A 16,532-nucleotide genomic window follows, 5' to 3' on the forward strand; every position below is an offset into this window, starting at 1 on the left:
CTTCCCTGTCCTGGCGGTAGTAACCGCTGGAATGCAGCTAGCATGGGTTTGGACTAGAAACTGTCCGAGCCAGACCCATATACCTCTATGGGTCTTTTTACAAAATTGAGTCGAACTTGGAGATAAAGCTTAATGTAGGCCTAGGTATATTGATATGCATAATTTGGCATGAAGACAAGAGAAGGACTCCCTTGATTTATTATGTTAGGCTATATGATGTTGTTGTTCTAAGAAATATTTACTATGTGCAAGAGCTTCAGTCCTGAGTGGGTCAACAATCATCAAACCCAACCAAGTAACACTGTGTTCAAAGGAATTAGGCTACTGGATGCTTGGTCTCCTCCAATTTGAGGTGAAGAATCTCAAGATTCTTTGAAAGTCCACGCTGTGAGAGAGAAGATGAGTTGGTAGCCTAGGCTACGATACTATGCTTGGTGATTCTGTCAGAATTCTGTGAAAACAAGGTTTGAAAGAGGAAAATATAACCCTAATCATTGAGGTAAATTCAAAGCATTGAATTGCAAATAAAGCCAATGGACGTTAACCACCATTCACAAATCAACAAACTCTTTGTATACAATAACTGGCATTTGTGACATTTTAGCACAATACAACATAGGCCTAACATCTACCAAAGTTACCATTAAAATGTTGCGTTCCCTTTAAGAAACCCCCACTCTCTCCGCAGCAGAGGGAGTGTGGCTAGAATCCTGGAACAGCGATTGAAAAAAAAAAAATCTACCAGTGGCCTGTTTCAAGTCCCCCCAGTAGAAACTGTGCCCGATTTGTGGCCAATGTTGGAGATGTAAAAAAAGGAGGAAAAAACACTAACCGGGTAGCTATGGAGATAGAACGTTTTGCGGGCTGCTTTCTTTGACATGTGTTGAGTGGGTAAAAGTCTTAAAACAGTGTCCAACATGTACGCCAAAGGTAAAGGAGCAGTCGTCCCCTCCGATAGCCAAGCGAGAGAGAAGTAAGTTTAAGTATATTTGTGCATTGGTAGAGAGACCTAACCTGCTAACATTACCTGGAGACCACGGCTGACACCAATTTCTCCAGTAGCTACATGTGAAGCTGGCTTGCTAACCGTGTTGCCAGCTAACTGTTAACTTTGTGTGTCTTGCAATGCATTGTGTTTTTTGTTGCTTTGTTGAATATTGTTGCACGTTGATTGTACGGACTGTTGCTTGTGGGCTGTTGCGTTTGTGCAATTTTTCTATTGCTTTGTTTGTTCTTTTCAAGGTGTTGTGTCCTGATTGTCTGACTTTTGTTACCAGTCTCTGCTAACCTACGTTAGCTTCTTGTGTGGCTTGCTAACTCAGCTCTTTATGGACTTTTGATGCGCTGAGTTAATTGAGCTAATAATTGTTTAAATGAAAATACAGTGTTGGTAATCTGTAAACGTTGAGCAATTCCTGTAATGTTATCAACAGAGATACCGGGTAACTAGTTCACATGTTTTGCAGTGCACTACACCGTTTTAATAACAATGAACGTTGAATGGAAGTGATGATAACGCTACGAAACGTTATCGTTTTTGGGAGCTCTCTTGAGTTAGTAAGGTTAGCCATGTAGCTAGCCAGCTGAAAGGAAACAATGCACTCATGCAGTCAGGTTGAAAGGAAATCTGGATGAGGAAGATGAACGTACGCCAGATTTTTACATCTATTGTATTGTACATTAAATGACTGCCCAGTATCGTCTCTATGTACCAATTGGCTTGAGTTAAAATGGCTGCATTCCAACTCAAATGTAACACATTGTTTCCTGATAAGAGTGTTTGTGTCGCGGATGAGGTGGCCGTGGAACTAGCAAGGGCTAGCTGCGACGAGGTGCATCTACAAACAGTGCTGTTTGCCAGTGTAATCAGCTAGCGATAACTCCACAAGACCTTGTAAGAGATAGCTGGTGTGCTCTCCCGTCGATATACCCTACTCTTTTCTCACCAGTAAGCACTGTATTGAGAAGAGTTACCTACTTATATGTTTATTCTAGATCAGTTTAACACAGTAATTGTCTTTAACGGTTTTGGGCTGGTAGTGCAAAAGTTAATACGCTGCAATGATACCCGAATGTCAGAGCAATTCTGTACACATACCGTAAAAACATCACTGGCCGGAGGCAGATATCTTGCTTCAAACCGGTTCGCCGACTTGACATCAGAGGCCAGTGAGTTTATTCCCCAAGTTGTTTGCATTTCGATTTGTGTACATTACATCGACAGCAGTAGCTGCTAGTCTGTCCAGCTTGCGAACGACTTCGTAAAGTTGGTGTGTGGAGTAGACTCCTCATCTGTTTAAAACGAACTTCAGAGTTTGTCAGTATTTGCTTGGGCTACTGTGGTGAGCTCGAACCAGGTCCCACTGACGTCTAGGAAATTCGGGTAGAAGCTTTATTGATCAAATTGATTGGAAGTTCAGTGCATCACACTAAACTACTCATTAGCATGTTGAGATGCTTAACTTGTAATCACTCAAACATATGGTGATTTTAGAGTTGAAAAATAATAAGTTAAGACCTGACGCTTTCTGGATGTAGGTATTACTCTATGAGTGGCACACATGTGTGCACTGGACAACAGTTCTTCCTGTTGCATGGTGTCTCTCTCTGTCTCCCTCTCTCTCTCCTGCAGTCTTTACTTTGGCCCAGTTTATGAAGTTTGAACAGACCCTCAGCTCTGCACTAACGTCAAGGCTCTGTTTAACTTCACACTGATGTGCCACAACAAAGTGCATAGCACCAGCGCTGATCAAACATTCAGAGGGGGCTTCCAGTGTAAACATTCGAACAGCGATGTTTTTTCATACAGGGAGAGAACGGTTGCCTGTAGATGTCAAGTGTGCCACACACACTCTCTGCCTGTCTCTGACTCTTTCTCTCCCTGTTTCCTCCTCTCCTTCCTCTGTGCCAGCCGTGTGCTGTGTGCAGTGTGGCCCCCCCACTGGCCCTTGCCTGTGCTGTAGGCATGAATAATAGAGAGCAGGGGTGAGGACATGATTGGCGCTTATGTGGCCCGGCTTCATTCAAGTTTAAAGATGGGGTTTTGTCTGCGAGCCCGAGGCGAGATGTCAGGTGTACTCCACGCATACATCTGGGAGATCCCTTTGAAAAGAGGAGCTGGAGAGAGAGACGGCCAGAGAGAGCGAGCGAGAGTGAGTGCGATGAGATGAGAGAGGAAGGGGATTGGGGGCTGCAGGAACACTCTGTGTCATCCTACATGGGCATGACAAAAGAGGTGCATGTTTTTGTCATGAGGAAGACCATGTGCTCATATTTAAACTGTCATCTTGTTCTTTAGCTTGATGGTGAAGTTAGCATTCTAATTCTCTCTCTCTCTCCTTGCACATAGAAGGCAAAAGAGTTTGAATCTGTGGAGGTAAATGTAAAGTAGTACAAGAACAAGGGGTTGAATCCACCTCCGACTCCAAGACCAGCCTGTCTAGGGTGATGTGCGTGTCCCTGGGGCTTGTGGTCCACAGGAGGTCGGAGGACTGACCCAGCAGGAGATGGCCAGCGGGGTGCTCCAGCCTCTAACTCAGGCCCTCGGCAGGTCTTGCTGGTTCTGACCAGCCTCTGATGCCCTGGACTCTAGGTCTTGCTTATTGGCTGACCCCCTCCCCACACACACACGCACACTCATACGCACACGCACACACACGCACACACACGCACACACACGCACACACACGCACACACACGCGCACACACACGCATACACACACACACACACACACACACACACCGGGGTGTATGTCATCTGAGGCATCATGCCTGGGTCCTGAGGGTCCGGATCTGGCTTGGTGTGCTACCCCTTTTTTGCCTTTGCATTGGTTAGCTACAAACACATCTATTCTCATTTTTTGTTTGATTGCACTAAGCATCCCTCCCTCTCTGACGCTCTCTCTGTCTCACAAAGGCACACCACAGGCATGCACGCTCTCAATACTCACCCAACTTTCTCTCATGCTTCTCTCTGTTCCTGTGGCTTGGAGCGGAGAGGGGCAGAAGCAGTGGTGGAGTTGGTGGAGAATGAGAGGGAGGCACTGTCTCTTCCCTCTCTTCCCTCTCTTCTCTCTCTGTGTGTGTGTGTGTGTGTGTGAGAAAGGGGCTTGTCCCCTCAGGCATCCCCCTGAGCTAGCCGCCATTCAGGTTTTTAAGACAAGGAGTGGTGGTGATGGTGGTTTAGGGTGGGGGCTTTTTGAATCCAGAGAGACTGTCAGCCATCCTGAGCACCAGACTGTAACACCTGCCCATGTCCCCAACTCCATCCCAACCCCCCCCCCCCCCCCACGCACCTCAACTTTTGTGCCTGTTCTTCTCAGCCTAAACAGGCTTCTCAAGACATTTGCATATTACAGAGCAGGCACGTGCTGCAGGTATTTGCCTGCGGCCAGAGAGGAAAAGAGAGACAAACATAGCCAATTTGATACACTGGGAGTGTTTGCAATACTTTGTGTCTTTCGAACCAAACTACCCTCCACAGGCTACTCCCTCCAAATTTGCTGTTTGCTGCTGTTGTTGTTTTAGTTGCTGTTGTTGCTGTTGTTTTTAAGCATGAGTGTCAGGGCCAGGCTTGCCGTTGCTGTGCCACTGACTCCCTCCTTGCGTGCTTCGAGCAGAGGTGGACTAAGAGCTGTTCTGTCTGTGATGGACCCATTGGCCCTCTGTTTGTCTGTGATGACCAAACAAAACAAGCCACACAGAAAACTAACGGGCACCTGACAGACCCCTCGGTGCAGTGAGGCTAAGCAGCCTTCTTTCTTCCTGGAGGCCAGCAGCTTCTGTCAGAGTTTCCCCACAGGCATGAGAGAGCCACACTTTACTACCGGCCAGTGTGTCTCTCTTGGCTACTCCACATTAAACGTACAGTCTCTCTCCTTCTGTCCTGGACGTTTCTTGTCACGTTCAGCAATAACTAGCTCGGGTGAAGCCAGATGAACCTTTTAATGGCAAATTTGAAGTTGCTCTGGTGGCTGTCCCATTGAAGCCGATTTCCGAATCACCAATAAATCCAGCACCCAGTCACAACTGCTTATCCGCCATGGGGCAGACTGTATATGATAAGACCGTAGAGTACAAATAGCAGCACTGTCTAACACAACCAATGGCTGCACTGATGGTGTCAGCGTTACTTGAGTGTGTACTTTGTTTGGAATTGAGTAAACGACTGAATTTAAAACAAGAAAAATTTATGTTCTATAACTCTGAAAAGGGTAAAAGGTTAAAGTTTGATATCATTGCTGGTAACGGCCCTGGGAAAGTGGCCCGGCCTGCACTTTCCTCCCAGACTCCGTTGGACGGGCCTCTCCTGGGCTCTGGTCAGTGACTGTTCCTGCTGCTGGGCGCCCGGCCAGGCTGACCGGCGTATTGTCCACTGCGCTGCCTGAGCCGTCAGCGGAGCTTCAGCCGCCTCTGATTAATCCGTCTCTGATCCTGGATGAGCCACCTGTATCCCCTCTATCCACTCTTTTCTCTCTCCTGCGCGCTCCTCTTTTATCTCCCTCTCCCTCTCCCTCTCTTCTCTCTCTTTCAAATGTCGGCCCTTTATCTTTCGCTCTCTCTCTCTCTCTTGTCTTTGGCCAGTGCTGTGTGGTTAGTAAATGTAAAGACGCCTAAGTGTAAGTAAAGCGGTGCAAATCAAGAATCTATCTGATAAGTTGTAAGTGGCAGTGCATTGTTAGCCCTGGATTTTGATGTGTGTGAGAGGAAGGGGAAAAGGAAGAAACCTGGGCTATTATTAGCCTTCGATTAGTAATTCAGAGGCAAAATATTGACTACAGGAATTGCACCTCCTTACCTGCTTTCACACTGCTTTATGTTAATGCCTTAATTTCACCACAATGACGTCTGTGGGTGATTATTGTAGCACCTCTACGGTGTCTCAGTAACAGGTAGGCAAGCTGAACAGCCAATCAGAGCAGCCCTTCTCCTGCCGGCTCAGGCGCCGATTCAACATGTTGAATGATCAGCCGCAAACAAGCTGATGGAGATCCACCGGTGTTGACAGTTGTGTGAAGTGTGCACCCACACACACCTCACGTATTTGAACCACACTCTCCTGGCCTGGCCCGGCTCAATCAGACGGCAGGGCTTAAAGTTCTCAGGCACTGTGCTGGAATTCAGGCGTGGGACGGGGTTTTAAAGGTTTAAAACGTGGATGATTAGGCTACATATAATGGCTTCAAATTTCTGATCACTTCAGGCACGGCAACGTTCTTTGCTTTTAGCCCTATGACTGTTGCCTTGGTCTGTGCTTAACGGGAGCAGTGGCTTCCTTCCCTCGTGAAGCCCTTGCAATTGAATGAGTGTTTTTAAATAATGCATCCCGCCAGGTGCCGTTATCCAGCGCTGGAGCACGGATAGCGCGCCTCTACACCCAACCCCCCTCTCCCCCGTTTTTCACTCCACTCTTTTCTCCAATCGCTCACTCTCCTCCGCTCATTCTAGTCTTCCCTCGTTCCTTCTCCCCCACGTTCTCCCCTGTCTCACTTTTCACAATCTCTCCTCTTTTGTTCATTTCATTCTTCCCTTTCTTTGTCTCTCTCCCTACATCTACACGTACATTCTCTCCCTCCCCTCAGATCACATGGATCCCCCGCCATTAAATTTTTATCAGGTCCTGGGATGGAGCGGGGGCCGTGCGTGTGTGTATGTGTGTGTGTCTGTGTGTGTTTGCGTTTGCAGACACAGGAGGCAGACGCAGGCAGGGAGCCATTGAGCTGGCCCAGAAGCTCCAGTGGCTCTAGAGGTCGTAGCCCCTCTCTTGAGCTGGTCAGAGGGGAGTAGCCGCGTGGAAGAGAGGCCTCCACCTCCTCCAGTGTAGTCTTTAGCCACTCACGAGCACGTGCTAATTACAGGGGCTGAGGCCCTGATATGACGGCCGCTTTACATAGCACCAGAGGGGGTGGGGCTGGGGAGCTTACAATGGCGCTTTCTCACTTTTTCCCCTCTGTCTCTCTGGTCCCACTCTGTCATATTCTCTCTCTCTCTCTCTCTCTCTCTCTTTCTCTCTCTCTTTCTCTCTCTCTTTCCCCCTCTGTCCTCTTTTTCCCTATCACTCTTTCCCCCTCTCTTTCTCTCGCTCCCTCTCTGTTTCAGTGGGATTGTTCCTTTTCCCCTGCCTGTGGTGAAAGAAGTGTTGTCATTCTGGTCACTCTCCCGCGACTCTGTGTGTGTGTGTCTGTCTGTGTCTCTCTGTGTGTGTGTGTGTGTGAGAGAGAGCGCGAGTGTGAGGGCCTTGGTGCCCTCCTCCAGCTGGTCTGGCCTCAGTGCCCTGTGTGTGGGGGTGATTGACTAAGTGATCACAGAGAAGCTCTCCTCCCCCGTTTTATTGCCGCGCCGCTCTGGGCAGCACTGTTCATCGCTAGCTCAGTGTGTGCCTGCTTACCCACGCTCGCCCACACACACACACACACACACAGGGACAGACAGACACACAGACCCACTTAACACATGCTGCTTCTCAATCTGTTCAGGGCCACACCGTTTTAAGAATGGAGGGAGAGAGAGAGAGAGAGAGAATGACAGAGAGCGAGAGAGGGAGAGAGAGAAAGCCCATGAATAGATTCATGGGCATCTGTGGGATTCAGCTGCCCATGGATACTGTGCTACCGATATGGTGTGTGTTTGGAGTGGAGAGTGCTCCACACTTTTGGCTTTTCCCATGAAGGCCTCCCCATGAAGATGCCCTTGTGTTAAACATGCTTTGGGCAACACCGGTTTGGAATGCCTCAGTTAGATCTACACACCAACAAATGGAAGGGAGCGAGCTTGCTTCATGTTGGCATGGACAGATTCATGGAGGGAGAGAAAGCAGCATCACCCTCATGAGCGTGCACTCAGCATTAAAGTCCCCAGCGCACATGGAGGGAGGGAGTTGCGATGTTAACGTTGTGTTGATGTGACCTGGAGGAGAGGAATGGGATGGTCATCCAGTCTGTACTTCTGCTGCCTGCCTAGTTGGCCTCACCATACTCGAGCGGAAGGTTGAATCCCAATCTCCCTTCAAGGACACACAGACTTTGAGGGGCTAACTTCATGAGGCCTTAGGGCTGTCTCCCTGTACAATAGTGAAGTGCAGGAGTGCTTGCTCACAACCTTTATGTGCTCTTTTTGTAAGTCGGCATCTATGCAGACTTTACTTAAGGGAACTCCATTACAACAAGCGTTCCATTGAACCGATACGTTTTTGGTGTTAATTTAAGGATAGATCACAGGTGCTGCATTTTGCAGGTTATTAGCATTTTGAACCCTTGCAGCCTCACAAACTTGCCCGTTAAACAGATGTCAGCTAAGTCTTTGAGGGGACAGGGCTGTGGGATGAGGGGATGGGCAGATGATGGGCATGGTCTGATTTGCAGTGAATGCAGACAGGTAGGAAGACAGGTGGACAGACAGACAGATGGAAACCGAGGCCTTCAGATGACCCACCAACACACAGATGCACATGTTCTGCAAGTACACCTAAACACAAACTAGGCACAGAAAGACACACACAAACAAACATAGAGAAACACGCACACACACACACACACACACACACACACACACACATACAAACACACAAATACACGTACGCAAACAAACAAACAAACAAACAAACAAACATAAAGACACTCACACACAAACCAACACAAAGACACATACACAGCATGTGTCCAGCATAGTAAATTGCACAGTGTCGGTCTCTGAAATGGTTCCCATCTCTGGGTGTAATTTTGCCAGGAGAGGCAGAGAGGCTATTTTCTCGCCTAATAGAAGCAGGGAGCTGAGATGGACCAGCCTCGGTTAAGATGTGTGTGTGTCTGTGTTGGTGTGTATGATTTCTGTGAGTGTGGGTTTATTGTGTGTGTGTGTGTGAGTGTGTCATTCTGGTGTTGGTGTTTGTGTTTGTGTGTGTACTTCGAGTTGGGTAATTACGAGGCCGACTAAGCAACAGACACTGGGATATGGGGGGAGTATGGGGGAGATATCCAGAAAATGACAAAAATATGACGAGCTCGCTGGTGCTGTTGGGTTGGGATAGCAACTCCAGCCACACTGGCCTGCATCGATTACTGAGTGTTTTATTTTTTTTCTCTCTTCCATCTCAATCACACACACACACACACACACACACACACACACACACACACACACACACACACACACACACACACACACACACACACACACACACACACACACACACACACACACACACACACACACACACACAGAGCAAGAGAGAACAGAACATCGGCAGTCTGGTGGGGGTTGGGCACTGTGTAGGCTGCGGAGGTGCTTTTGTGTGCAGTAGTAGAACTGATCAGTGGTGATGTTGCACCCTGTGGTACTAACAACCTTCTCTGCATTGATTGGGAGGGCTTCCTTGCGGTGTTAAAGGCTCACTATCTAACTTTCAAGCAGATAAACCAAGCTTTGTTAGGTGCCCTGAATGGAGCTATGGCACAACAAGCCTCTCTGCAGAGTATGAAGGCTTTACGGCCACATTGGCTGTGCGTGTGTGCGGCTGGTACATTAGTCTGTGATGTGACTGTAAGGCCTTTATTCCTTTCCTCTGCTCTTACACTGACGGCAATATTCAGATTGGCCTGCTTTCACCACGATCCCACGATGTTTGCGATTGCTGATGCTGCTAACCACGCTCATTTACCAGCGTTAGCTCTGCATTTAAAGACCATCACCTCATGTATATTAACTGTCTTCCCTCTCCCTCTGTTTGCTCTCCACAGATTAGCTTTATACGTGTATGAGTATCTACTGCATGTTGGAGCCCAGAAATCAGCACAGACGTTCCTATCTGAGGTAAGAACCTGCTCCCCCCCTCACACACACACACACACACACACACACACACACACACACACACAAACACAGCCCCCCCTCCACCCTCCACCCTCCACACCCCCTCTCACGTAGTGCACTGATACGCCTGCGCTTCCCGGTGATAAGTGGGTGAATCGGATTACTCCCCCCAGAGTAGTGTGGACTGGCATGGAATTCACATTCTAATCGAGCCCAGAGGTCAAGAACACTTATGTAATTCAGACAGCCCTCTACTCCATGTTTTTCCTTTGCTTTTTCCCCTCCTCCCCCTGTGCCTGTGTAAAGAGCACAGACCTGATATGTAGTTGAACAGATCACTTGTCTTTCATTACAAAAATGGAAAGAAATAAAGTAAAGGGTGTTGAGTCATGTCAAATTAATTAACAGTTGACCTGCGCAACAATTGGCCTCTTGTATCCATCTAACCGGTCTGAAAAGAAAAGTGCAATATTGTGTTGCAGTGTATGAAAGCACACAGATTATGTGTGTGTATAGTGTTTCACATGGGGGGGAACCCAAAGGGCATTATTGTTGTGCATAGTCCTGTTCCTCTCTCTCTCTTTCTCTTTCTCTCTCTTTCTTTCTCTCTCTCTTTCTCTCTCTCTCTCTCTCTCTCTCCTTTTACAGTTCCAATTGCTAGCATTGGAACTGTAGTGGCCTTAGCTCTCATGTCCCATGCATACCTCTCTAAAAGCACTAGCTCACAAGCAAGGCCTTCTCTCTGATTTTTATCTTGGCAGCTAGAAATGTGACAGGATGGAGCTGGTTGATAAAGTGTTCTTAACCTCCGGACCGGTTTGAATAATCCACTTTCAAATAAAAGATGTGTGAAGACAAAAGCTGTCCTCTTTATTTGGTCAGCGGTAAATTTTCTTGGGTAACCATCCGTGTATAATTCTTCTAATAGATTAATTTCTCGCCCTTGTGTTTCTAACCCTCGGCCTACGGTTAGTTCAGCTCCCTTTCTGCTGATTCTCTGTGGTGCTTTAGAAGTCTCATATCAGCGCCCTTATGACCGGGACAGGTGCTACTACGACGCATTCATTTGAATGGATTTGGATTGTGATGCATAGTATTTAAACACAGTATTAAAATAGTTGCTAATACAGTGGTGGTAGAATCGCGTCAGAAAACCTTATCTAACATCCAGTCTGTTGTGTCCGCAATAAGTTTAAACTGACATTGATACAGACAGACTATGTGAGTTATCTGTCTATGGCTGTGTTTATTTAGTCTTCTGTGGAATACTGATGTGCCATCAGTATCAAACTGCTATACCGCTATAACTCTTCCCCATGATGAAGATTTGTCATATTGCGAATTAGCGATATTAAAAATATAGTCAGAGGCAGACCTCAAACTGGTAAGAAGAGTTCGTCTGATGATGGTCACAATTAAGTTTTACCTTTTTGTGTTTACACGGCTCTCAAGACGGTAAACTGATGTGGCAGACCAAATACTAGAGATTGGTGCTGTTTTCATACCATCTCTATCTTAATTGCCTACAGTAGAGTGCTGGTCGGCCACAGATGGGAGTGAGTAGGCAGCTCTCCCTGGTCGGCCCTGTGCTGCTGTGCAGTCCTAGCACTGATGGCAGGTGTCTGTGGGGATCTGACTGTGCCTTTTGTCCCTGTGCAGATCCGATGGGAGAAAAACATCACGCTGGGGGAACCCCCAGGATTCCTGCACTCGTGGTGGTGGTAAGTCTTAAGGCTTTTATTTCACTATTTTTTTACGCTCATGATTACATGCCTGCGTCTCTCCACGTTTTTCCACACCTCTCAGAGAGTGTGTGTGTGTACGTATGCATGTGTATGTGTTTGTTTGTTTTATGTGTAAAAGATGAGGTAAATGAGCCGTATGTGTGTGTGTTCACCAGGCAATCAATATTTCAATGCTCATAATTGGGGTAATCAGACATTTTTATCCCGTTGATAATCAGCCAACTGTGCAAATTCAAGGAGCTCTCTCCTGGCTCTCCTGTGTGTGAGAGCTTTTTTATGTATTGAATATGCGTGGCTAATTGTAGGTTCCTCTTCTTCTTTTAAACCTAAATATCCCCAGAGTTAACTTCTCCAGGGCTATGTATAAAAGTATTCCAAAGAGAGCAGCTGTTAGCTTTGGTGCTCAGACGTTAGCTAAGCACGCCAAGCCGTTTGCTCAGTGGCTGTCATAAGTCAGAACTGCATGGTAGCAGCTTGACCCACGCTGCTCGCCAAATCATGAGGTCGCAGCCCCTACTCCCAGGGCATGGCTACTGCCTGGGGCACGAAGCCGCCCCCTCCTGCCTCTCACCCCTGCTTGCCACCCCTATGCCCCAAACAAAGGGGCCCAGATGGCAAGGGAAAGGACCGCCCCAACCCCCTCGTCCCTAACACCCCCCCTCGTCCCTAACACACCCCCCCCCCCAAATCAACCTTTGTCTGCCGTCCCCCTGCTTTGTTCCAGCCCAAAGAGCACCAAACGGATTAACCCTTTGCATACCAGCCCCCCCATCCCCATCCTCCCTCCTTTGTAGTAAATGGCCATGTCCCCGCCCACCTCTCACCACCTTCAGCCCAAGGTCCCTCCCCCTGTCCCCCTGTACGTATCTGATTGGACAAGGTGCCTGAATGATGGGTCATAAGGACAGCAGGGGGTCAGGGGGGGTCAACAGCCCCTGCGTTTGCGGAGGGTCATTTTTTGGGCTGGTGAAGTGAAGGACATGGAGGAGGAGGAGGAGGAGGAGGAGGGGAAGAAGTGGTCTTTGCAAGATATGCAGGTGGCAGGGAGGGTGTCTTTAGCTGGCTAATCAATGGATCCCCTGCCGTCACAGTGTTGAGGTTCTACTGTTGAGTCGCCGGCAGGTTTGGATCCGCCATGCGGTCCCTCTGTTTCTCCCGTTTTGTCCCTTACGTGAATAAATCACAGTGGACACAGTTTGGCCACGGCCAATTGTCCCGCTTCGCATTCAGGGTCCTCCTCTTATGTAAGCTGCCCTACGTCATACTGAGTGTTGTTGCCCTGGGCTAATTTGGAGGTTGTGTCTGTTGTGCTTCCATGGATATGTAAACTACTCTCGACAGTATCCTGCTGCTTGATTGGAGTAAGAAAACAATGCCTCTGCTTTTGTCACAGCAGTTTCACACTCCCAAGTCGTAGCTTATTGCCCCCATACAGAGCAAGAGCCTATAGCAGACCCCCTTGAGATGAAAATGCGGTAATCCTTGTAGTTACCCACAATTAGCCTCTGCCATCCGCATAACATTGAGCTGCACCCAAGGCTTTGTATGCGGAGGGATGCTTTTGTGACGTCATTGGATGCAGCTGTATGCGTGTGATGGGTGAGTGAGCCAGAGGTCTGAGAAGTGGGCGTGGGGGGTTGTGGTGCGTCAACAATAGTGGCTGGTGGTAGTTATGGTTCTATGGTCATCAAAAGACTAGGCTATAGCCTGGTACAGTGCGATTTCTAGCTCTGAAAGCAGATTTCGATTCACTGCCTCAAGCACACACATAATGATCCAGTGTGAACATGTAACTGACTTGGGATGAAAACAGCAGCTGAGTGAATGAATGAATGAATGAATGAAGGAGGTGTAGGCGTTATCCACAGATTTGTCAGTCAATGGCCTCTCTCCCATCGGAACTGCTACAGTGTGTTTCCTCTGTAAACATGAGAGTGTGCTACAGATTCACAATCTGCTGGCTGTAATAACTGGACCGTTTTACTGCCATCATGTTGTGGCGTGTCAGTGGTGTTCGGTGAGCATGATTGACGAGAAGCACAGAAGCGGATGGCTGCTGATGTGACGTGAGCTGTCGGCGAGATGTGTTTATGTTTCTCTACCTTTCATGCTTTGTCTGTCTGTCTTTTCATCTTCCTCGCTGTCAGGTTTTTTCTCCTCCTCTTTTTTTCAATTCCCTCTGTTTTGTCATCAGAATTAGCAATGTGGCCTTTCCCTTGGTGCAGGTCACGCGCTTACTTTGCCCACAACAACAAAATATGCCATGATGAATTCTGCCATTGAGCTCAATACGGTTTGATTGAGAATAGTCTATTGAGTTATTGTGTTTTTTCCCCCCATTACTCTTCATTTGTAATTACATCAGTTGTCATCCAGGCCTGTCAGTCACTAAGATATTCAGTGGCCGTAAATCAAATGGAACACTTTTAAAGGCCTCTCTGCTTTGTAATGTGCTACAAAGCATGTATGGAGGACAATCCACATCTCAAGTGTACGCCTGCTAGCACGATATCAAAGCTAACAGCTAACGCAACAGACTGTCCTGTGTGCACACTGTTTGCTAGCATGCCATGAAAGCTAACTCGTACATAACTTCTACATATGCACAGATGCACACTGCTTGCCATCATGTTATCAAAGGCGCATGGTGGCAAACTTCTAGTCATCTAGCTGTTTTTTATTCCTACATGCTAGTATGTTTGACTGTCCATCTGGAGGCAACCACGGTGTAGTATAGACTTGGAGCTAGTGGGCTTGAATACATGATGGTAGTCTCTTGTTGAGCTGTGCTACAGGTTTGTGTTCCCACTAAACTGTGCGTTGAAGGCTATGGAATTAGAGTAGTTCACCAATCGATACCACAACAATGCCAGGCCCACGATGATGGTATCACAATACAGTGATTCTGTGATACTCAGTAAACTAACTTATAGAAAATCATGCACGATTTATCACAACATCTGTAGCTAAAGAAATAAAATACTCCTAAATAGATAAAATCACAAGCAAAAATGATGTATTTGATGTACAACAAAGTGCATACAGTTTTTGCACTGCCATTTTCTCATTCTCTCTCTCACATACACACAGGCGCGCACACACACATGCGCACAATAAACTCATGAGTTGGCACGGGAACCAGACACCTGTGGCGTGTTTGGCTGCTGATGGTGTGTGTGCTGTTATTGTTGAAGGAGGTGGTGTGTGTCTGGCTGGAAGCTGAGGAGCAGTAGAGCTCTGCTCAGAGCCCTCAGTGTCCCCTCCTTGCTTCTACTGTTACACTACACAGGAGTGAGGCTAAGGGCCAACACTTGGATAATAAATTGCACAGGATCAGGGCTGTAGAGCTCGAGTCTAGCTCTTGTCTTCAGCAACGTCCACACAAAAAGAAAAAGCAAAAGAAAACAAAAAAAACGTTACCATTTGGAAACAAAAGAGCCCTTGGACTCCGAGTATACACTTTGACTTTGATTTGTCTTGGGCATTGTGGTACAATCCATTTGTCCGAAGTTACGCAAAATTATGCAACGGCACGCCCCCCTAAACTTGTCTGACGCGAAGTGATCTCATACAAGTCAAAGGACAAAACATAGTACCAAGTCTGTTACAAAACGGCTTTGTTTCAATTTACATTATTCGTAGACATTATAGCTAGAGACAATTCAGCAAGTAAATAGGAAAATGTTGGAGTTCTTATGTCACTATTGGAATTGGAATCGGCCACTTGGAGAAACCCGTGCTAACTCTGGGGAATACAGTTAATAACTAATAACAAGTTGACTTGTTCCTTTTAAATGATCATACCATCACCATCTACAGTGGCTCAGCATCGACATTGACCACCTACTAACCTGTACACTTGTATTAACTGGAGTTCTGCTTAAGATGCTGCAATGGCAATATTAATCTTTTACCCACCCACTCTCTTCATCTGCCCCCCCCCTCTCTCTCTCTCTCTCTCTCTCTCTCTGACTCACTCCCTTGGTTACTCACTCACTTCCATAGGGTCCTCTCCTCCATTCATTCTCTCTCTCTCTGCCCAGCCATCATTAAACTGTCTGAATCACTCTTTCTCACACCTTGTGTCCTGCCATGCTGCGTCAGTGGGCGTGTGGTATGGTGGAGGGTCATGCCACTTGGCTTCATTTTATAACCTGCTCCAGAGCAGGACAGAATTGCCCCCAGGCTCTTCTACCCCCCGTCCCCTCTGCCCCGTGCTCTTCTCTATCTTCCTCTCATCCTCCTCTTTGTGTCTCTCTATCTTTGTTGTCTCACCATGTTGTGCCTGTTCCTCATTTCCTCCTCTCCTCCCTCCCGTTAAGCCCTGCTCTCTTCATCCATCTCTCTATGCCATTCTCTCTCTGCCTACCACTCTACCTTTCCCCTCTCCCCATCCCTCCTTTTTTTGACATCAGCTGACTGGAATGAATCCTGGAGTCCTGAACCATACCAGATCTGATTCAGTCCTTCAGAGTCCTCCCTCTTGTTCTGTGTGTCTCTCTCTCTGTCATTCTTCTCTGAGCCTCTCCACTTGTCTTGGTCCCGGCATACTGGTATTTCCCCATATCCTGCGTTGTTATTGCTCCTGCGGACGGGCTTTGTTTATTCTGTCCAAGCCCATGTTAAAACTCACTCTCCGCACCAGCAGGTTTCATAACCCCCGACTTTAAAATGGGTCATCCAAGAACAAGAGGCAGTGAGCCACTGTTTTCATTACAACTTCCTGGGATGAAGTTGTGACCCCCCCCCCCCCCCCCCCTCTTTTTTTTGCGTGTGTGAATAGACATGTTTGAGGGTCTGTGCATCACTAAAACTTCACACCAAAACTTTGAGAGATCCTCCCAATCCGCTTTTACTTTCTCTTTCTTGCTCTCTTCTTCTTCCCCCAAACATGGTTGAGCTGCGATCCCTCTCTCTTGTCCCCGCTCCGCTAGGGCCCTCCTTCACCAGGTTTTATGGGCTATCCATTAAATCGATAGC

General features: G+C 47.5%; 1 protein-coding gene across 2 annotated transcripts in view; it reads left to right on the forward strand.

The window, feature by feature from the left end:
- Positions 1-715: 715 nt before the first annotated feature.
- Positions 716-16,532, forward strand: part of zgc:110158 (uncharacterized protein LOC553590 homolog) — a 62,355-nt gene continuing 46,538 nt past the window's right edge. For both annotated transcript variants that reach the window (XM_062517404.1, XM_062517405.1), the window contains exons 1-3: positions 716-973; positions 9,735-9,807; positions 11,467-11,528. In XM_062517404.1, coding sequence (XP_062373388.1) covers positions 918-973; positions 9,735-9,807; positions 11,467-11,528 — 191 coding nt within the window. In that variant the 5' untranslated portion in view covers positions 716-917. The remainder of the gene's footprint in view (positions 974-9,734; positions 9,808-11,466; positions 11,529-16,532) is intronic.

Source organism: Sardina pilchardus, chromosome 2 (assembly GCF_963854185.1).
Source record: "Sardina pilchardus chromosome 2, fSarPil1.1, whole genome shotgun sequence".
Lineage (NCBI taxonomy): Eukaryota > Metazoa > Chordata > Actinopteri > Clupeiformes > Clupeidae > Sardina > Sardina pilchardus.